Source organism: Monopterus albus, unplaced genomic scaffold (genome assembly GCF_001952655.1).
Source record: "Monopterus albus unplaced genomic scaffold, M_albus_1.0 scaffold20.1, whole genome shotgun sequence".
Lineage (NCBI taxonomy): Eukaryota > Metazoa > Chordata > Actinopteri > Synbranchiformes > Synbranchidae > Monopterus > Monopterus albus.
Genome location: NW_018127900.1, coordinates 2,622,118 through 2,643,728, shown reverse-complemented (window position 1 = coordinate 2,643,728; position 21,611 = coordinate 2,622,118). Strand labels below are relative to the sequence as shown.

At 41.0% G+C, this 21,611-nt stretch overlaps 2 protein-coding genes across 3 annotated transcripts; both read right to left on the bottom strand.

The window, feature by feature from the left end:
- Nucleotides 1-4,890: 4,890 nt before the first annotated feature.
- Nucleotides 4,891-11,614, bottom strand: adra2b (adrenoceptor alpha 2B). Of its 2 annotated transcripts, none has more exons than XM_020593908.1 (2): nucleotides 10,159-11,614; nucleotides 4,891-10,001 (listed from the first exon to the last, which is right to left on the bottom strand). In XM_020593908.1, exon 2 carries the CDS (start codon nucleotides 9,976-9,978, stop codon nucleotides 8,398-8,400), a length of 1,581 nt encoding a protein of 526 aa, XP_020449564.1. In that variant the 5' UTR covers nucleotides 9,979-10,001; nucleotides 10,159-11,614; the 3' UTR covers nucleotides 4,891-8,397. The 2 variants fall into 2 exon arrangements, with proteins under 2 accessions (XP_020449564.1, XP_020449565.1); XM_020593909.1 differs by having other exon boundaries at nucleotides 10,824-11,614.
- A 5,762-nt stretch (nucleotides 11,615-17,376) lies between these two features.
- dusp2 (dual specificity phosphatase 2) lies at nucleotides 17,377-20,840 on the bottom strand. The gene is made up of 4 exons (XM_020593807.1): nucleotides 20,281-20,840; nucleotides 19,883-19,995; nucleotides 19,520-19,739; nucleotides 17,377-18,965 (listed from the first exon to the last, which is right to left on the bottom strand). Exons 1-4 carry the CDS (start codon nucleotides 20,675-20,677, stop codon nucleotides 18,757-18,759), a joined length of 939 nt encoding a protein of 312 aa, XP_020449463.1. The 5' UTR covers nucleotides 20,678-20,840; the 3' UTR covers nucleotides 17,377-18,756.
- Nucleotides 20,841-21,611: the final 771 nt, after the last annotated feature.

The following is a 21,611-nucleotide window of genomic DNA, read 5'->3' as shown; positions in this document are numbered from 1 at the left end:
CACAACTAAGGCTTGAACTAATAATGACAGGCAACATAGTAAATGAATGAGTTTGGACATATCTGAAAACTCATGTTTTCTCTTCTTTTTTGAGTTTTTGCTGCCAGCAGTGCTACATTTCTGTGTGTCTGTGTGTGTGTGTGTGCATACCAATATGACAGCATATGTGGCCATAAGTGTGTTAATAAGTGTGTATCTGTTTGTGCAGTGGAATGTTCTTGTGGAGTGGAGAGTCATCTGTTTGTCTATTTTTGGCTCGTTTGTTTTTCATTGTATGTGCTTTGATTTGATTTGTGTGTATACTCTGACTTGTGTGTCTGCCTTAGCATTTGTGCGCATTAGTGGGGGGGTACGTGCATGTCATGTGTGTCAAAATGAACTGTGGTCCCTTTTCATGATGGCCCAGCTAAATAGACACACAGTCGTTTTTCTCCCTTCTCCATATCTAGCAACCTTGCTTGGAAGTCTCACACAACAGCACAAGTCATCTCTTTAATTGTGTGTTGATATTCCAGCTGCAGATTTTATTGTTATTGCAAAGGTAATTTTCAATCACATGATTCAGTTCTGGTTTGGATTCTCATCAGAGTTCTGGCTGGACTTAAAACAAAAAACATAGCACTAATAAAGTTATTACAGCAGAGCTGATGCTGTTCATGATAATAATGTGACAGACTGGCCTCTCCATTCTTTTCTTTATCAACACCAGGAGGCACAATAATGTGTCTAGGTTTATATGCATGAAAAACATGGGAGGAATTGTGTCCACAGGGAGAGCAGAAATGAGTCTCATTCCTAATTCAGTAGTGTGACCACACAGGAATGTTTCTCTAAAAAACATCACCCTTTCAGCCAGAGAATAACATGGCTTTTATTTTGACACATCTTTTGTGCTTCAATTATTGCATATTTTTAGTATTATTGAATCTGGTTTATTCAAACTCACACACAAATACAATTCTGTGCCTCTGGAGTTGTGAAGACTCATTGATGCAATTTTTCCCCCCGCAACCCTTCAACCTTATACATCAAAATAGCTCAGCCAATCACCAGTGCATAAAATAAAATAAAATAAAGTAAAATAAAAACAGAGCCTCTCTCACTGGAATAGCTTGCCATACTTAAGAATCTAATAAAGCATCTTTAGAGGCAACATACAGCATCTTAGCAGTATGGTGTTCAAATTAAATGATTAATTTGGTGCTTGTTTCCCTGGTCAGCTGAGTGTTTTGCAAGTCATATATTTGGATAGATATAAATGTATTGTGTTGAGGCAATGGTGACATTGTAACTCCAAATCCATCTGATAGTAAGCTCCAGGGTAGACCTAGGATACGCTGGGCAGATTATATATCTCATCTAGCCTGAGAACGCCTTTAGGGTTCTCCAAGAGGAGCTGGAAGCGATGCTGAGGAGAGGGACATTTGGATTGTACTACTGAACCTGCTGCCCCAGTGACTTGCCCCCGGTCAGATAATAGACGGACAGACAGACGGATAGCCATATTGCCACATCAACAAATGCACACACAAGAAACAGAAGGGGAAAAAAAAACACTGTTAATTGTAAAGCTTAAACAATCAAGGACTTTAATGTAAAAGACTTTAAGTGTGTCAGGTTTGCCCGGCTGCGCCTGCCTTTCTCACTCCCCTCACTCTGTTTTTGCTCCCTTACCTTGATTACGTTATCCGACACACCTGCTTCATATCCCCTGATTACCACCAGCTGCACCTGATTAGTTCTCCCTATTTATTCCCTGCTCTACGTTCACTCTCCTGCCAGTTCTTTCTAGTATTCAGGCCCGTTTGTTTCCCGTTCTCTTTCTCTGTATAGTATCTTCACGTTTTGTCGCCCTAGCTCTGTTCCAGTCTTTAGCTCCATTGTTTCATTCCTCCTCGCCTCTGTCGCTTCTCCGGACCACGGACTTCCTCTACCCGGCTCCTTCTCCACCACGCAGGTCGATGCACAGTCTCCTACTAACTGTATGTACAAACTCTGTTCTTCCTCAGTACTTTCCACCACGACCAGCCCAGGAGTGAGTCCCAGCGTCCGCAGCCCGGTCTTCTCCTCATCATTCAGCCACTGACTGTATTCACTTCTGCAGCTCGACACCCGGTCCCACTTCTACCTGGTTATTCATTTCCTTGTTGTATTTCACTGTAATTAAACTTAGCACTGCTTGCACTGAAGTCAGCCACCTGGGTCCGTCATATATGTGACTCGCTCACCCCTGTGTTCGAGCCGATCTAACAAAGTGGACAGGTAACAGATATTCTAATAAATAATACAAATACCAAAAAATGTCAACATTCTTGAAGCCATGAAGATAATTTTAAAAAATTACTAAGAATAAGACATTAAAAGGGCAGTGGGGATGAAATGCTATGAATAATGATTACTCTCACAGGCATTTATATCATAGTGACACCCTGAATCCAGCAATGAGAATTCACTGCTTAGATGCGGTCAGGTAGGTCACTATGTGCTGTATGTGTCGCACACGTAAATTACTGTAGGTCTTCTTTTAGCAGTAAGAGCAGCTGTTGCCAAGGTAACAACGAATGAGGGTCTAAATAAACAACAAACAGCTATGTCTAACTGAGATCCTAAGTCTTCATCTTAACAAAGCCTTTGAGAACAGTGACCTCGTTTTCTAAATATGTTCCCTGTCTCAGGGTTTAAAGTGCAAGTTGGTCCTAACAAAGATATAAATGTAGAGCACACACACGGAGTACCACTCTGTTAAACAGTTGTTGACTTTTGTAGCGATTCTGATCATAATTGGCTGTGCCCACTAAAAATGACATTTCTATCATAGATTTCACAAAGTGAAAGTGCATTTTAATATCTCCACCTTGAAGAGGGAGAGAGAGCCTGCTTCTGTTCTGTCTCTCATTTTTCACCCTGTCTCCTGGGTGTTTTCAACAACCAAATTACAGAGAGAAGAAATCTATCTGGTGTTATTAGGTGGAAGAGACAGGAAATGGAAAATGCTCAGTGCTCAAACACCCTCCAAACACATACATATTCATACTGTGGAATGCTATCCATACAAAATCAAAACTAAAACTGAATGGGTGTCTGTGATTCTATATTTTTGTGTATGTGTTTGCATGTATTTTGTGCACACCTCTGCTTGTAGAGGCTCATGTATTTTTTCCTCAAATCTGCTATATTGTGTGTGTGTGTGTGTGTGTGTATGTATGTATATATATATGAAACTGATTTAGCATGTTAGTCAGACTGTCTCCAGCCTCTCTCTGGAGCGTCCACTGCCACAATCACGTCTGCTTTATATTTTAGCTGAAGTTAAGGAATAAGGAGCTTAGGGATATGTCTGTCTGAATATACTACGTTGTAAACATTCACCTTGTCGCTTCAAATTACAGCATAGCAATGAATATTAAAATGAAACTGTGGATGTAAAGGTGGGGCATCACTTCTTGAGTGAAAATATGTGCGTCTATACATGGCCTGGTATCACTCACTGGCATGGGGATGTAAATCTGTTTACACAGTCGCACTGTGGGGACTCGGCATCCTTATGGGGACAAGAAACAAGTCCCCAAAACATCAATTATTAAATTTGATGACTTGGTTTAAGATTAGGGGGAGGTTAGGGTTAGGCAGGTTATGGTTAAAGGGTTAGGCCAGTCATTTTCTATATTAACAGTATTTTCAACACTGTCCATACAGACACTAACACTGCCAATTATTTGCCTCTGTTCATGGTTAATGTCCTTCAATGTGTCAGTTCTGAAGTAGCTTATTCATCTGTGCCACAGACCTTCATTGTTGTTCTAAACGATTAAAACACATCAGTGAAATGCAGTGCTGTGCCGGAAGACATATTTCTTCACTGGCAAACACCAGACGTTAGTGTAATGAGCTAGCAGACTGTAAACAAAGCAGAGAGCTTGTGTAAGACCTCACATGGGTAAAGGACTCCGACTTGTGCTAACTTCAGGAAATTTTGGCTGTTCAGATCTTTTGGGGCCAAACAGTTGGGTCTGGGGTTTCATAATGAAAAAAACACATGACCTAGTGTGGTGATGTTTTCAAACAAAAACAGAGAGCTACATCACAGATGAACAAGCTAATCCAGGACAGACAGACATTAATCATGAGCAGAGGCAGTTTAGTGTCAGTTATAATAGTCTTTGCATGGAGAATGCTGAAAATACTATTAATATAGAAAATGACCGGCCTTATCCTTTAAGGTTATGGTAAGTGTCCAGGAAATGAATTTAAGTCACTGTAATGTCCCCTGAAGCACTAGAAACACGTGTATGTGCTTGAGTAAAAAAAAGCAGGACAGAAGTTTGATTTAGCACTGAGAAATCCCATACCTGTGTATCATAAATCAATAATTCACTGTAGACTTGCTGTCCTGAACTATAACAAGCTGTCATAACCAGTGTGTGTGGCTGCATCTGTGTGTGGACTGAACGTGTTTCATTACTTGAATACAGAATGTGACGCTTGCTACAGGACAGCTTATTCAGTATGTGTGCAAATGTGATATTTGGCAACAGGCTTTAATTCCTTATAGGATTCCCCTGTGCTTGTTGGCAGTAGGCAACATTATGCTGCTTCTGCTGTGTCCTATTTCTCATGTCCTACTGTGATAGGAAATTTTCCAGTGACATCTTGAACTGCCATCAGCCCACAATGTTATGGACTATTTTCTGAAGTTATGTTGCTATTCAGGGCAATTTCATAATGGCTGGAAATTGCTTTAGACTGCTATTTGGTTGAACATGTATGCTAGAAAAACACCATTCTCTTAAAACTCTCATATTTGTGAAACAAAATACTGATAATTCTCTTCCTGGAAATGAGTTTTCATATGAAATTATATTAGCCGGAGAATGACTCATAGTGTTTTGAGTATCTTTATTTCCAAACTGGGGAGCGATGATGACAGATGGGGTATAGAAGATTGTAAAGCTCAGACCATGCATTTTGGTCCAAACACAGTCAGTGAAGAGACAATACAACTGGTTTCATGGGAAAGGATGACGATCGAGAGGCAGACTACTGCATCTGTCACCTTTAAGCCAAACGTCATACTTTTTAAAATAAAAACAAAGCAGCAGTCTCACCACATAAAGCCATGGTTAGACATTTGGAGCAGCAACTAATTTACTGGAGTCATGAATCCATGACCTCTGGGGCTATTTTTTTATTGTAATTGTGTTGCTATAGTTTGTATTTCTGAAGAGAAAGTAACCATTTCAGATGAATAGTTGTATAAGTGCACAGAGGCCTTACTCGCAACCATTTAGTTTAATCAGTTATTTGAATCTCCAATCAGCTCTGTATGCTGCAGATTGTAGCCTTAATATCCCGCACAAAGCCTGCAAATCACCCGACTGAAACTGGCTACTGACAGTGCCACTGGCATTTTCACATTTGATTACATTTTCAGGAAAAGTTAGACAACAGTAGTTCTGATGAAGAGAGAGTAATTTTCCTACTTCAGCAGGCTTCTACAAGCATGAATGTGCTTGTACCTGTGAGCGAACATTTTACTGTGCTATATCTAGGTGAAACAATGACAAATGTTGCATTGCAAGTTCTGAATTATGCACATAACAGAACGTGCATGAGTTCATGTTCCTTCAACACAGATACATCCTCAAAACTGAAATATAGCTCAGTCTCACAAAGCAAGAGCTCAATGGCATAAATCAACTTTGCTCTCATTCAAGATAATAAAAATCTGTACAGTGTTCTTGATTTTTTTGATCAGCTCCACTTTGTTAAACTTTCAGAATAAAAGCACATTAACAGAACAATAAATAGGTAACAAACAGAGAACACAAAATACAGGGAAATAAATAATACAGTGTGTTCAGTCTTTGCCTGCTGTCAGATACACCAAATATAAAGTAATACTTCATTAAAGCAACACAGAGCCAGATAACGTTGTCAGGCTGGTGTCCTTTAAGGCTCTTTGGTCCCTTGAGGATGATCACAAAAAAGCCATGTAGTCATAGCCATTGTTAAACACTGACTTTTAGTTTGATAAGACTTTCTCATAGTAATGATATACAACTGATATCTCCATCAAATGAAACATTCATATGACAGACAGCAAAGTGATCCCTGTAACAGGAAATCTGATCTCTGCTATTATCAGTATTACATAAGATCTGTAGAACACTGCAGCCAGAGGAGGCACTGACACTTTCTACAGAGAAAGATTAAAGTCAACACACACGCATGCACGCACACACACACACACACACATCCTTGCAGTCATCACCCACAGGGTCCATACAAAGATTTACATTCATTTCCAGGAGACTTAACCTAACTTTAAGCAAAGCTGACACTTGCCCTAACCTTAAAAGAATCTTACCTTACCTAACCATTTTTGTAAAATTCGATGAATTAGTCGTAGGGCCCAGCCTCTGGTCCCCACAAAGCAGTGTACTCCTACTGTTCCATCCCTCCAGGTATATATAAACAAACACACACATGTTGTCTTTCTAGTACTTCGGGGGACATTAGAGTGACTTCCATTCATTTCCCAGAAAGTGGCACTAACCCTAACCTAAATACCTGCCCAACCTTAACCCTAACCTTACCCTCAACCTCACCATAACCTTAAATCAAGTCATCACTCTAAACTGCAATGATTTACATTTTGGGGACTTTCTTTTTGTCCCCATAAGGACGTCAAGTCCCCACATTGCAACTGTGTAAACAGATATTTGTCCCCACAACATGAGTAATACCAGGCCATCCACACACACACACACACACACACGCACTCACACACAGGTCAGCAGAACTAGACAATTAGTAAATTGAAGTGTTGCTGCTGACAGCCCTTGTCCCATTGAGTCAATAAGCCTGTGTTCTGTTCACAGTCACAGAGAGATTTTCTTTCTTTTTATTCCTTTTTTTGGAGAAAACTGACAGAGCCTCAGTCTCTTGGTGAGAAAAATAAATGTACCATCCATCCTCTTGCCTCTCAGTAACAAAACAAATGTGCTATGTAGAGGTCCACTGCATGCGATGATGTGCCAGAGGCGTTGGCAAAGAGTGACTCAGCCAAATGGTTATAAGAATAACCCATGTAGGGGTAATTAGGGGTAACATTGCACATCCATAATTGCATTGTTCATCTGTCCTTTGTAGTCAGTGTAAATGTCTACCTGACAAGTACCGCTGCTCATCAGGATGCATGGCTTCTGAAAAATAATGTTTATGTTAAATAATAAAAATCTAGTCCTTTCAGTCTTCAGAGATGTAACTCCCATTAGATACTGTGAATAAATTCTGAGGCATTTTCAATAAAAGCAAGACAGTTTTGGTTTTTACATAAATGTCTAAAGGCTGAAGCAGTTCACTGAAAGTCCATTGATGTGACAGTCCAGGTTAAGTTAAAAAGCAGAATAACAGCAAGTTAAACTGATGACAGGGGGTCACACTGTCTTACTTGTACATCTCACTAAGACACATGCTTTTGTTTTAAGTCCAAAATCCACCGCATGTTCTCCTTGTTTTGTATTTTATGAAAAGTGAAATCATTACAAACAACCTGAGTGTCCATTATGACCCATACCAAGCCAAAGGCAAGGGGTCTGGCATGAAGGCTTTCCACATAAAATCCACAAGTTTAAAAGGGAGCTGTTGACTGTGCTATCAGATTTGAGATAATCAGAAACTATTTCTTCTTCTTGTACTTTTAGATAAAAATCAAAGAACACGTTTGCCCTGCAGCTGGGAAAATTAAGACAGCAGACGTAAGAAATAACTAGTAGCCTTGTGTGCTCATTGTGCTGTGCAACAATAAAAGAAAGACCATTGGCTCATAGAAATCATTTTTTCCTTCTTTTAACTTTTGTCTCTCTCCTTGAAAACGGCAAAACCTTATGTATTATACATCGAACAGTCTTTGTTCTTATTTGGGAGTTAATTCTCAACAGTTTTCTTACTTTCTTTAAGACCTCTCAGGTTTATAGCCCAGAGAGAGTGTGTGCACATTTCCTCTGTGATGCTGCACCACTCTGTCTCCTAGTATTATCTATTATTAAATGTAATCTGCATTCAAACTCTCATCAGTAGTACTGAAGTGCTGAAGTGCTAGGAAGTTTTGTATAGTCAAGCTCTGCCTCTATTCCATGTCTGTCTCACCCCATACCCTGTAAAGATGTATGTATCAGCTGCACATAGCACAATTCTTGGCCCAATTTGCCTGTTTGCACACATTGTAAAAGAGTGACTCTCAGTCCTGAATTTTATGCTGGAATTTCCACAGTTCCACATATTTTTAAAACAGCCCTTTGATTGTTTGGAAAACTGGAAATGATTGTTTTTTTCCCCCTATGCCTTAGAAATAACAATTGTTTGTGTCCATGATCTAAACAGTGGATTTGTATGCTAAAAGAAAGTACCCTTGGTGCTTCTGCACAGTATCTTTTTGAAAGCCTTTCTGAAGTCTTTGTTGAAGATGGTGTAAATGACTGGGTTGAGGGAGGAGTTGCAGTAACCGATCCAGAAGAAAAACTTAAAGAGTGGATCAGGAATGGAACAGGTCTTGGGGCACACTGCCTGTAGAGAATAGGAGAAGAAGAACGGGAACCAGCACACCACAAAGACACCAATGACCACTGCCAGCACAAAGGTGAAACGTTTCTCTCTGTTGACCATCGCTTTACGCCTTGCTGCTCCTGGGTTGTTCTCTGTTTTTGGCTTTCTCCCTGGCACCAGCTGAGCCCCCTTTGAAGTGGCGATCATGTTTCTGTAGCGCTGGACTGAGGCCGGTGAGTGCATTCCCCCTCCTGCAGGTGACCCTGGCATGCTGCTGCTGCCTTGGCCTCCTCCATGGCTGTGCTCCATATCGCTCTCTGTACTTGAGCTGTCACCATTGTTATTGTCAGCTTTTTTCCTTCCCTGGCGTTTGCTCTTCTTCTCCTCCTTTTTAGTCTTGATAGGGGAAGGTGGAGGCACAAATGAGGGGGACGAGGGACCATGGGGAGAGGTATCAGGGGAGGCTATGAAGGAGGTCACAGCTGGGGAAGGGGATGGAGGTTGCAGAAGATTATTGGATGTGGGATTGTGGGAGTTTTGAGAGTCTCCTGGGGATGGAGAAAGGGTGATGGCAAGGGTGGGGGGTCTGGCACTGGCTTTGTTGGATGAAGGAGGTGTGCTTTCTTCATTATCCTTCCCATTGGCTTGTACATGTCGTGGAGGCTGACTTGGTGTAGCACAATTGACACCATCCTTTCGGGGTTCTCCTGGTGGGCAACGAGTTCTCTGTTTGGCTATTTGGTAGATTCTTATGTAGACCAGTATCATAATGAGGCACGGGGCGAAGAAGGAGCCGATGGTGGAGTAAAGGATGTACCAACGCTCATCGTTCAGCTGGCACTGTGGTCCTCTCTCACTCCCCCGGTCCCCTCCTTCACTTTTGTTCAGTGAGAGCAGGGGAGGGAAGGAGATGACGGCAGAAATGAGCCACACTACCACAATTGCGGCTTTGATGCGTCTGGGAGTCCGCTGATGCCCGTAAGTAACCCTGGAGATTGACAGGTAGCGGTCCAGTGAGATGGCGCACAGGTGCACAATGGAGGAGGTGCAGAACAGCACATCCAGTGCTAAGTAGATCTCACACCACAGAGACTTGAAGTACCAGTAACCAAGCAGTTCATTGGCAAGAGAAAAGGGGATGATGAGGGTGGCCACTAAAATGTCCGCTGCGGCCAGTGACACTAAGAACAGATTCTGCGGACTTCGGAGTGACCGGCTGGTCAGGACAGCGATAATGACCATAAAATTCCCTATGATGGTGAAGAGAACCATCAAGGTTATAGCGGTGGCGAAGGCCGCCGTGGCTTCAGGGGAGTAAGGGGCAAGCTTCAGGACGCTCTGGTTACAGGGGACGGAGACTCCGGAACTGCTTACAGTGCTGTTCCAGCCGCTTAGCTCCATGGAACAGCCGCTGTCCTGAGCCGTGGCCATGCCGGGTTGAGCTCTCCAGGAGTCTTTAGATAAAATTTGAAAAATGAAGAAGGTATTTCACTGTTACGGGTTTTAATAATTGGTCAAACAGATTATTATGTGTTGTTTGTTCACAGCAAAGTACTGTTTACAACTTACAAAATATGACTATTGCCAATTATCATTTTTCGCCATATTCACCTAGGTTATTTTCGTTTTGTCTTTGTGATGTTTTCAAATGTTAGCTCCCTTGCGTCCACCAAGACAGTTCTTTCCAGTTCATTTTACGCATACAAAACAGTCCCCGGCAATGCGTCACGGCTTCTCAAAGACACGGATCAGTGCCTTTTAATTAAACTGCCATACTACTTCATGCAGCAGATTTTGCCCCTGAAAAACAGAAGTTTGCTGTGCATCCACCTTTGCAGTGTTGTAATACTGCCCAAAACACTAGAACTTTTTTAGCGCGCAAAGATTGGTCCTTTTTCTCAGTGGATTAATCCACTAATATTTTGAAGATAGGAAAATTTAATTTATAATAAGATGATCTGGGGCAGTTTACACCAAGGCGACACTGAATGCAAGAATAAAGTCTCCCTGAATCCTCCTTTGGAGACGCGCCTATTCCTGACCGTCTCATCTGCACCTCGAGCACAGAATAATTTAGACAACGTGAAATATAGTTCTTATAATAGAATATTTACAGTAGTTCATAATAAAAAAGATATTGGTGTTTATAGTTATTGTAATACAATATTTACAGTAGTTCATAGTAAAAAAAGATACTGATGTTTCCCTGCGAAAGATGCCCTGCGCTTATACAAGCGTTTCCAGTCATTTCGAAGAAGAGAAAAGTCAAAGTTAACCTCAAGCTGTCCAGTCCGTGCAAGGGGACCGTAGTCAACACACGTTGTTTTTCAGTGGAGAAATCATCCCTGCTGGACACCTCCAGTCCGTGCGTCTCAGGAGTTGTTTCTCGGTCCTCGGCACTTCTGTCTCCCCAGAAGTTCACCAGGATGTCATGATTCAGCCACTCCGCTGGCGCACATCACAGGTTTCCTGAGAGAGGCGCAGCAGCATCTTTACTTGCAAACAGGACCTCGCGATGAAATATAATAAGTGGGGTGCCTCCCATCTCCAGCTTGCGCTTCTTTTTAGTGCTGGTGATGTCATTGTGGAGCTGTGGGCGTCATGGGAGCCGTACCTCTCAATCACTGTAGCTCATCTTACTCCCCCTTTCCCTCTCTCTCACATTAAATCTACACCCCAGCGGTTCAACCAACGCAGTTTTATTAGAAATGAATTGTTGGGTGGCATTGTTTCAGTCAATTAACTCAACGGGGCGCTGAAGTGTCCAGCTGAGAGTGCAGAGCTGATGCCATCTGCTTCACAGAAACATTAGTTTCATTCTGGAGACTCCTGCATTTTAAAAAGAAACTACTCAGTCATCCTCCTCCCCCTTTTCTTCTTCTTCTTCATCATCATTATCATCCTCTCTACATCGTCACTCTCTGCCCTTTACTCCATGTTTCATGTAACCTCCAACAGCTCAGTCAGAGGCTGTAAAAGCCATAATCCATGTATATTAGGCAGGTGTAAGATGTACGTACAGTACATGTTGTAGTGCTGGCTTGTGAATGTTTTCCCAAGGTCGTCCACTTTATGTTCTGATCAATATAGATTGTAAGACCATGTTAAAGGAGGACTCATTCTCAGTTGTGAGAAAGTAGTCAGTGTTTTGATTTGGAAAAACCATGAAAAAATGTAATATAATCAAGTGTAACCCTTCATTTTGAGGAACAGTCCCCTTCGGAGTGCTAAGTTACTGATGCATTAAACTGTGGGTGGTCCACCTACTTTAATCTTAAACAATACATCATATATTTTTTATGAGGTTACAAATTTTGGACATGATACCTTATTCTGCAAAGAACTTGGTAATTATGACACATCAATGTTGCAGTAAAAGTGATTTATGTATGCCTCAGTGCACTGAAAAATCTTCCACCTCAGCTTGTTGCAGGACACAAGTGTGAGGCTCATGTTGTAGATTTCTGTGCTTTTGCATTTACATCATCAATTGATTTCCATTTTTAATCTCTTTGCATTACGCACAATGCAATACTTCCTCTCCCAGGAAGCACAAACATCCACGGCATCCCTCGTGATTTGTTGCCTACCTGACATCAAGTGCCCTGTTGCTAAACTATCAAGTGAAACCTACGTCATGCTGGCTAGTTTGAAAGTAGGTAGGTGGCCTTTGTGATATAAACTCACACAAACAACATACATACAGTACAATCACCAGCCCACACATGTGCACACATACAGTCTTATGAATGGTGTGTGGAGGTCCTGTTTGCTTGTTTTTGTCTCCCACACACTGCTGCTTTATTGAGAGAGAAGCTCACCTAGCCACGCATGGGATTACAGTTGGGATTTCTGCGTTTTCTGATTGTATGACCTGAAACTGCAGCCAGTAATGGTTTGTATATTTTTTCACTCCATGCTATACATTTTAAATATAAAGGAAGAGAGTGTAAAGCTTTTACAGTGCACTTCAATCAAGTGTCTTTGTTTTTGCGGCTGACCCATGTTTAGTGCCATGCGGAAAATGCATTCTAGGGAACAGGGGTATGTCACTGATGCCAAAGTTATAGAGAGTCTGTGCAGCACTCAGTGTTCAGTGCACAGTACACTGCTTTTGAAGTGCTTGTTGTATAATATAATGAAAGTGTATAGACTACAAACACACATACAGCAGACTACACACGCCCGGAGGAAATTTTGCTGCAATGGATCACACACAGTGGAACAGAACAGTACAGTACTTCTTGCTTACTGTCCAGATTGAAAAAGTTTACACCTGTTCTGGAAAAGGCACCAACTTTTGAGAAAGGTTTATGTGCTTTGAAAAAGTTTCACTTTAGTAAGAACAAGTTGGAACAAGTTGGTAGAGTAATATGAAACATAACTAAGAAAAAAGTGCCTTTGAAGACTGTTTCCCAAATGAGTAGAGATATCTGCAGCCAGGTCAGCACAAAGCAGGCCTGTGGTGAGAGTGTACATTATGGTTCAGGTCCAAATCAATTACAGCTCAGCACCTGCCCTTTCAGTTTAGGTCCTCTTTGAGTTATTGGCTTGATCCTGGCTCTAGTTTTCAGTGTGCTCATGTACTTCTACTGTTGTGAAGACCATTTGATTTTTAGACCTAGGAAGTGACGATGGTTTTGGAAAGTGAGGAAATTTTGGTTTAAGAGTAACAGTGTGAATTAGATTTAGTTTGAATGAGGTACTGGTTCTGGTCAAGTATGTATTTGTGATGTTTACATTTAGGGCTAGGGCTGCAGTTAACAATTTAATGACCTGTGAGTCCTTAAAACAAAGAAATATGTACTCGTGGCCCCTTGTCGCAGGTTACATTCAACTATGAGTTGCTAGCAGGTAAATCAAATAGTTATATCTTCTCAGACTGATTATTTGAATGGGCTTTAGAGGCCTGGAGAGGCAAATATATATACAGTATATATATATGTATCATTATTTCACAGTAGACAAAATCTTTATAGTAGAAGTCAGATTATTTCCCATCTGTTCATACTCTCACAAACCCACTGGACTCAGGAATGCATTATTACTGAGGGTCCTCAGAAGTATAGCATTACAAGTGTTTGTGTGTGTGTGTGCAGTCTACAAACAATTACAAGGAGCACTCCCAGATGGTCATACAGCAATTCTCCTAACTGCATTTGTAATGGTGACAACTGCTGCTTGTGTCTGCGTGTGCCTGCGGGTCAGTGAATGTGTGTGTTATATCGCCACAGTGTAATATTGCAATATCACGCATATTGCTCATATTATCTATTAGCACTTTTCTTTGGCTGGGATTTCTTGTTTGAGTGAGTCTTCCGCAGTGACTAGCAAATACTGTAAACCACTACGTCTAACACTAGGCCTGATCCCTGTGCAGATCTCTAATCTCTCATGCTCTTCTTTTTGTTCATTCACTACAGGTACATACACACTCATACAGTTCACACCATTGGTAGGTATTGCCACAGCCTAATGTAACATGATTGATCCTGTTTAATCTGAAGTGTGAATAACACCTTGGGTCTGTTTTCATTACAGGGTCTAAGTGAGTGAAGAGGAAGGGAATACAACAAATGAGATGAGAGTGACATTCAAATAGAAGGGAGCAGGAACAGTTTGTCTCCAGAGGTGTGTTCTTGAACAAGTGAAATGACACTAAATGTCAGTTAAATGTATAAATGTGCAGCCTGTATTAGTTGACAGATATGAAGTGCGTGGGATCTGTACATATGGCATTTCTGTTATCTTTAACAGTCTGCTGGCATCATCTGCTGGACACTTTTGAGTTATCTTGATTTCTGGTCACTTCAAAACTTTGTCACTAGAGAGCACTGTCTCCCTGTAAACCAATGCCCACAATTCTGGAAGAGGTACTCACAGCCTTTTAAAAGCAAAAGTGCTGGTACTTCAGAAAGATGACATGTGACTCATATAATTTTCCCACTCTTCAAATAATACTTCTCATGAGAAGTTGCTGTGAGTAGGGCAACTGACATCTAAAGAAAGACCAAGTGACAGCCTGGAAAGACAGCTGACAGGAGGAAATAGACCCCATTTGGGCCACATGGACGGGCAACTCATGACAGCAGCAGTCTAGTGTATTTAGGTTGCACCAATCAAACCACAAGTAAGGAAAAGAGCATACCCTGAGAGTCAGCAAGAACAGGGATGGAAGATGACTCAAAGGCAGGACACCCGATTGCTGACCTTGGAACAGATTTGACATTGAGAAGGGCAGGCACTCCAGTGAAAGCAACAGTATCAAAGGTAGAAGAAAGACAACTGCAGGTATGTCACTGTGGCTGGAGGACATCAAACAAGGAAAGGAAAAGATGGTTGGAGGCAGGTGAAGAACGCAATGGTTAGATACCCCGCATTGAACAACACTTGCTAAGAAGTCAATCACATCAGTCAGGCGAAATCCAGCAACTGGTGGGTAACCAAAGAGTACAGGATATCAGCATTCCTACCAGTGAGGAGGAAGCAGAAGGTAGTGCTGAACAGCAGATTCAGGAAAGTGGTGAGAGTAGGCAGCCAAAGAAAGAGAAGAGCGTAGGGCAAAAACCCCAAGTAAATTGGCTTAAGGCAAGTGAGAGGGGTATATGGGCAACAGTTAATTCACATCTGATAGGTGCTCTCAAAGTACCGAAAGGGACAGTTGAAAAATAGCTAAAGAAAATGGGAGATATAATTTATGAATATGGAGTGCAAAGGTTTGGAGTTTGCAAGAGTAGAAATACAGCAGCAGCAGAGATAATAAAGTCAAGGCGGCAGCAGCAGACTGGCAGGCTTGTTCAAGAACAAAGACAGCTTAGAAAGCAGTAGAGAAAAACAACATAAAGTGAGAGCGAGGGCATTAATATGTTGTAAAATGACCTGGAATCTAGGCTGGCAAATCTAAGGAGAGCAGAAAGGCTTAGAAAAGGTAGACAGAAAAAGGAACGAGCTAGGGCAAGTTTTTATAAGGATCCATATAAGTTCACCAAGGTACTATTTAATAAGGAGAAAAGTGGCACCTTGAAAGTACCTAAGAGAAAACTAGGTGGCTTAAAATGTATGAATGCACATGGATGATATGACAACTATCACCACCACAGTACCATGCACCAAAAGGCTATTGGACAAGCTGAATGCTAACTTAAAGTGGGCTAGAATGAAAGTGAAGCCAGAGAAATCAAGGCGCACTTCAATAGTGAAAGGTGTGCTGTCGGATAAAAGGTTTTGTATAAATGATGAGCCAAGTCCAACATTGTTAGAGAAGCCAGTCAAAAGTTTAGGTAGGTGGTATGATGCAGCTCTCAGTGATAAAGAGCAGATTCAGGGTTTCAGACAGGAAGCAGCTGATGGGATTAAGAGCATACAGGCGTCAGGCCTCCCAGGCAAACTCAAACTGTGGTGCCTGCAGTTTGGTCTTTTGCAATGATTGTTATGGCCACTGACAGTGTATGATGTCCCAGTTTCTAAGGTAGAGAAGCTATAGAATGTTTATCATATACATTATTAAGTGGCTGGGAGCTCCTTGCTGCCTCAGCAGCATGGCCCTGTACAGAAAAAGGATTTTGGAGCTCCCTATAACCAGTTTATTTAGAGGGGTTTAAAGGTAGATTAGGTATGGAAAATGATGTTGCTGACTGTGGGGATCTGAAGATTTATGACAACATGGCCTGACAACCCCTCTTTGGGGCCAAAAAATGGGTAAACATTATTTAACTTGTATACTGAGCTTTCATATGAATTCCCTCCCAGCTCTCCCATTCTTTGTCACATTTAATTGTGTATTATTGACTTAGATTTTTAAGTCTGATGCATGAATGTGTAAATTATAAATGGTTCAGATGGAACTAATTATAACTTCTCATTCTAGAGTTCAAGTCCCTCCGAAGATAAATGCTCTACATAAATTTGTATTGATTTTAATTAATTAACTTCACCAAATCCTTGTCTTTTCAGTTAACCACTGGACACTTTTACCTATTTGGGCCTTGAAATGTCATTTCAGTGACCAAGAAATTTAGAGGAGACATCTTCTTTTTGGTGGAACTGCTATCAACTGTAATACATGTGACAACAAATGGATGCTGCTTTTTTTTTATTTATAAAGTGGCCATAAGCCAAAAAGGTCAGAAACAACTGGTTTAATCATTGACAATGCATTGTATTTTAAAAGACTATCATGTGTTTTGTAAGGTGAAATCGTAAACAGAAAAGTAACTGTTAACTATAGCTTTCACATTAATGTATCAGGGTGTGAAGTATAATAATTATATTGTAGTATATATAAAGTAGCATTAAATGCATATATATATACTCAAGTAAAATACAAATACCTCAAATGTATACTTGAGTAAAGTCACATACTTTCCACCACAGACTACCTATACAGTCTATAGTAAATTATATGCACTCAAACCGAGCTAATATTTTTTTGTCTTCTCATCTTCTTGCTTTAATTTTTTCACATTTCATTTATATGATGGTTATGGAAAATACATTTTATATGTATCAGTCAATGGGAGAGCATTCATATGGAAGCTCGGTGTGTTGTATACACACATATTAAGAATAGTTTCTGAGCTTCAGTTAAAGTGAACTTTCAGTGTTAATCAAAACCTATGAAGTTCAAGGTGCATTTCTCAGCCCTGTGTCTCTGGAAAACAGCAGCTAATGGAAGGATGATGTCAAACATATCACTTACGCTTGTGTAAATGTTGAACAATGGCTAGATGCAAATGAGAGGAAGTGGGTTATTTTAGCTTTGGCCAACAAGGTGTGGGTGGGACAATAAGCATCAGGGGATGAGGTAGTGGTGAAAGCTGATTTTTAATGCACTATTAGCAGAAGTTCTTTGTCATTTTTTCTGATATGGTCAGCTTTAGAGACAATATATAATATACTGATTTCAATTGCATTACAGCTGAGCTTTGAGTAGAAACTCATAATGCTGTGAGGTACAGTTTGAATTCCTTTGACCTTTGAGAGCATGTAATCCATCCAGCAAACAAATGCGGACATGCTTAAATGTGGCCCACTGTGGATGTAATACAGATAATAGTCCAGTTGAAATCTAAAAAATGATGAACAGCACCAAAGCTACATACAGTGTGTAACATGAAGGTACAGAATTATATCAAAATGTCATGCCTACAAATCAGACAATGATGTGGACAATCCAAAGTTCTTGACTGCGCGTCGATTCCTACTCTATCACAAGTGAACTTTTTTTTTTACCAGATTCTCCCCCCAAATGTCCAAAGTTGCTCTCGCAACTTCAGCAAGCAGATGTGAAATGTATGTCTGTGGTTGCTGAGGTCAGGAAGTCTGTAAGACCCACTCTCTGCAGATAATCCTCTAAAATACTTAGCAATGCACAGATTTAATACCTTCTGGTTCAGCAAGAATGAATCAAGTGTGGCAAGGTCAGTGTGTGAAATTATCCATATGTAATGTGCTCTGTGAAAAGACTGCAACACACTGTCTGGAGAACCAGTGTTGGGTGTTAGTGTAAAAAGTGAGGTGTGTTGTATAGACTACAGTGTAAAGGAAAAAACAGAGTAAATAGACCCAGTGTGTTTTCTGGCATGCTTTTATTTTAGTGCAAAAACATCAGGAATTGGCCAGACCTTGTAAATATATAACAAATCTTGAAATAATAAATACACATTCTATTTACATGTTAGAACATCTTCATTAAGTTTGAGTGTACAACGTGTGATCAATCTCAGCACAGAATGATAAGGCACCAGCCCTGGTAAGGGCATTTTCATAAATTAGTAAAACTTGAGATCCATTATTGCTCTAAGTAGGTAGCACAGTATTGTCTCATAGAACACATCATGTCACAGTGGCTGTAGCTGTGACAGAACAACTTTCAGTATGAAAATAAGACAGCCCTTGCAAATATTCAGGCATATATAACATAATGTAATAAAAAAAAAACACACACACAAGCACACACAAGCACGTAAAAATATTAAAAGTGTCCGGGAAATTGTGTAATAGCTGCTCCATCTTCTGGCTCAAGATCACAGCTGTTATTATGTGTACTACACTGGGGTTTATATTGCAAACTGCTGTTTCAGGATCAAGATCCTTTCTGTCAGTTTCTATTTAAAATGGAAATCCAGATCCACCAGCCATGTGATGCCAGCAGCACAAGTGGCTTCTTCTCTGAATGAACAAAGTGAACACTTCTGAAATGTACTTGCATCAAAAAACGTCAGTCTCAAACTGCAGCAGCTGTCCCATGAAGGCCAGGTTGGGTGAGATGACGTGACGCCGCTGCTTCACAAAGTCGAAGGCCTCATCTAGCCGAAAACGCTGTGTGTGCATGAGGTAGGCCAGACAGATGGTGGCAGAGCGGGAGATACCCGCTTGGCAATGCACCAGCACCCGACCACCACTCTGCTTCACTGAGTCTGTAGGCGAGATGGAAAGAGGAAGAGACATCAGCATACTGTGCTCTATAGTATATTACATCATCAGAAGAGACATCAGCATACTGTGCTCTATTACATCATCATTTTTTTTGACACCAGTGAGAAAGATTTATAAGCACAAATAAATAAAATGTTTTCCTGAAGCAGCAAGCTACTGCATTATCACCATGTTAACTGAAATTCAACTGAGTACATATAAATTTAGAACAGGCAAAAGAAGGGAAGAATTATTGTTAATAAATTTGTCTTTTGTAGCTTGTCTGGCCTAATCCAGTTGTTTTGTAACCAGATGATTACGCTGTTGGTCTTTAAGTTCAAGAAAAATGGATAATGGTGTACAAGCTGCTTAGAGAATTGTTTTGAGTAGTTTTAAAAATGGCTCATTTGACTAAGACGAGACTGTTTCGCTGTGTGTTTGCTGACTTTGTGGGAGTTTTATTGACAATGCAGTGAGCAAATAATGGCTGAACTTTCATTTTGAGGTTACACAGTTCACAGGTTGGGAGCTATGGCTGTTTAGAGGAAGAACTCACCAATGAAGGCAATGGCTGTGTAGAAGTAGGCTCTGATGTCAGCAGCCAGACTGTCCTCCACAGTGAGCCGCAGGTACACGAGCTCCCCCTCGTAGAAGTTAGGACAGGTGGAAGAAACATTGAGCACAGCTGTGATGCCCGCTTCTGCCAGGGTCTCTCTGCGGGAGGAGTGGATGGCACTGCCCAAAAACAGGAAGGGCAGCAGCTCCACTGGACCATTCTGAAATTTACAATATCAAAACAGAGTCCATGTTTAAAACTGTTTGGGCTCATTTCATGCTGTACATTTTTTCCATTAAGCTTTCTGATGCAAACTTGTTTTACAATATGTATTTTCTATTATAAACGTGAAATTTATCTTACCTGATCATATGTTGGTGTCCTCCGACCCTTCACTGTTGGCTCTGGCTCCACTGTAGAGAGGTCATTACTGTAACACAGCTCGGGATAAGCCTCTGAAAACCCCTCAAATCCACCTAAATGGAGGTCAAACAGAATTAACTTTCACCAAAGTCCTCCTAAAAATGTATTATGTATGAAACAATAAAAGGAAGCATGTACACATTTCTTTAAAAAATTGTTTATACTTTAGGTTTGATAGAGATTCTAACAAACAGGTTACACTCTTATTTAATGATATTGGTATAGTGATTTGGTAAAAAAAAACTTTAATAGCTCGTGCTTTCTTCGAAAACATAATTTCACCAGCAGGTCAATAATAATATTTTTGGTGACTGAAAAGATATTTAACTCATTATTACCTTGTAGAAAACAGATCTGCGTCTCGACTTCGTTTTGCAGGGCGGTGATCAGCATCTGGGACACGCTCTCTGGCTTTAGCTCGGCCAGGGAGCGGCTGTTCTTATCCGTCACCACCACAGAGGAGAACTCCCCGCGACGCAGGCGGCACAGGAACGTCTTGTCCGGTATGAGCCACTCCAGAGCCACCACCGAGCCCTTGGATCTACGACGCAGCATTGAGTTCCAGTTGACGTTTCGAGACTCGCAAATGTGCGCCAAAGAAAACTCGAGGAAAGGTCTGCAGTCCAGCACCACACACCCAGCAGAGGTGTACCGGTCCCGCGGTGTCCTGAGTATGTGAACCAGCTCATTGCCAGTTAATTCCAAAGGCTCATGGCACGAAATCATAGCTGACATGTGAATTTAAAATAATTTAAAAGTAATAAACTAGCCTATTTGCTCTTGACCACTACAAATAAAAAAGAATACAAAATAAGTCTGGTTTTCTATGGCAATTTAAGTATGATATTATAGAAATGATGCTATAAGAGTGTTTGGAGAGTACTTGTTGATTGTGTGTCGGTCGGTTAAAATCAGCTTTAGATTGAGTTTTCCTTGTTCATTGATAATAGCGGTGGAGGGGGCAGGATCTCCGCGGTCCCGCCTTGGTTTCCACAGGAGAAACACGTCAGAGACGGAAGGACCATACATGGGCTCCGCGACACTCCTAATATGGACATTGACGTCAAGGTTGATTTTCCTACCGCGCACGTGGTCGTTTGGGGTTATCCAGTGTTTTTGTCTTGAATGACGTTATGCTAAAAACGGCAGCCTTCAGAGGAAAGGGTGAAAGCTGAGTTTTAGTTGTTTGGGATCAACCTAAGCCTCTCCAGACCACTGTATAGCCTAACTGTTTTTGCCCCATGTAGATCACAAACAAACGCAACACTTCCCTCAACACGCTCCCTTAGTTATTTTTATATTGTCACACATGCACGTTAAGGAAAAGTAGTGTTACATTAATATAATTCTGGAAAACATTAATTTGTTTCTGCTCTGCTGGGAATTCTACAGCGTCTTTAACTTTCTTCATAATGACTTTGCAAAAACATCTCTGCTTCACAGAAAATAGTTGCACAGTACACAATCAAATGCGCAGCTATCTGCTCATTTAATGAATATTCAGGCCTTCATGTGTCGGTCACACGGTGTTATCACGTACACGCACATTTGGCATACGGATGAGGTGTAAAGTAACTTATTAAAAATAGTCCCATAGTTTTAACTGAAAACTATTTTCATAAACTTGAACTTTGACTATGTTGACTTACACTCAAAGGATAATCATCAT

What these genes read in the sequence shown, in the direction of transcription:
- adra2b (XM_020593908.1), bottom strand. Translation starts at nt 9,978, where the DNA reads ATGGCCACGGCTCAGGACAGCGGCTGTTCCATGGAGCTAAGCGGCTGG.
- dusp2 (XM_020593807.1), bottom strand. Translation starts at nt 20,677, where the DNA reads ATGTCAGCTATGATTTCGTGCCATGAGCCTTTGGAATTAACTGGCAAT. An exon ending in GCAGATCTGTTTTCTACAAG is followed by an intron (nt 19,996 to 20,280) that starts GTAATAATGAGT and finishes ACCTCCATTTAG; the next exon opens with GTGGATTTGAGGGGTTTTCA. An exon ending in CACAGCCATTGCCTTCATTG is followed by an intron (nt 18,966 to 19,519) that starts GTGAGTTCTTCC and finishes TCTCGCCTACAG; the next exon opens with ACTCAGTGAAGCAGAGTGGT.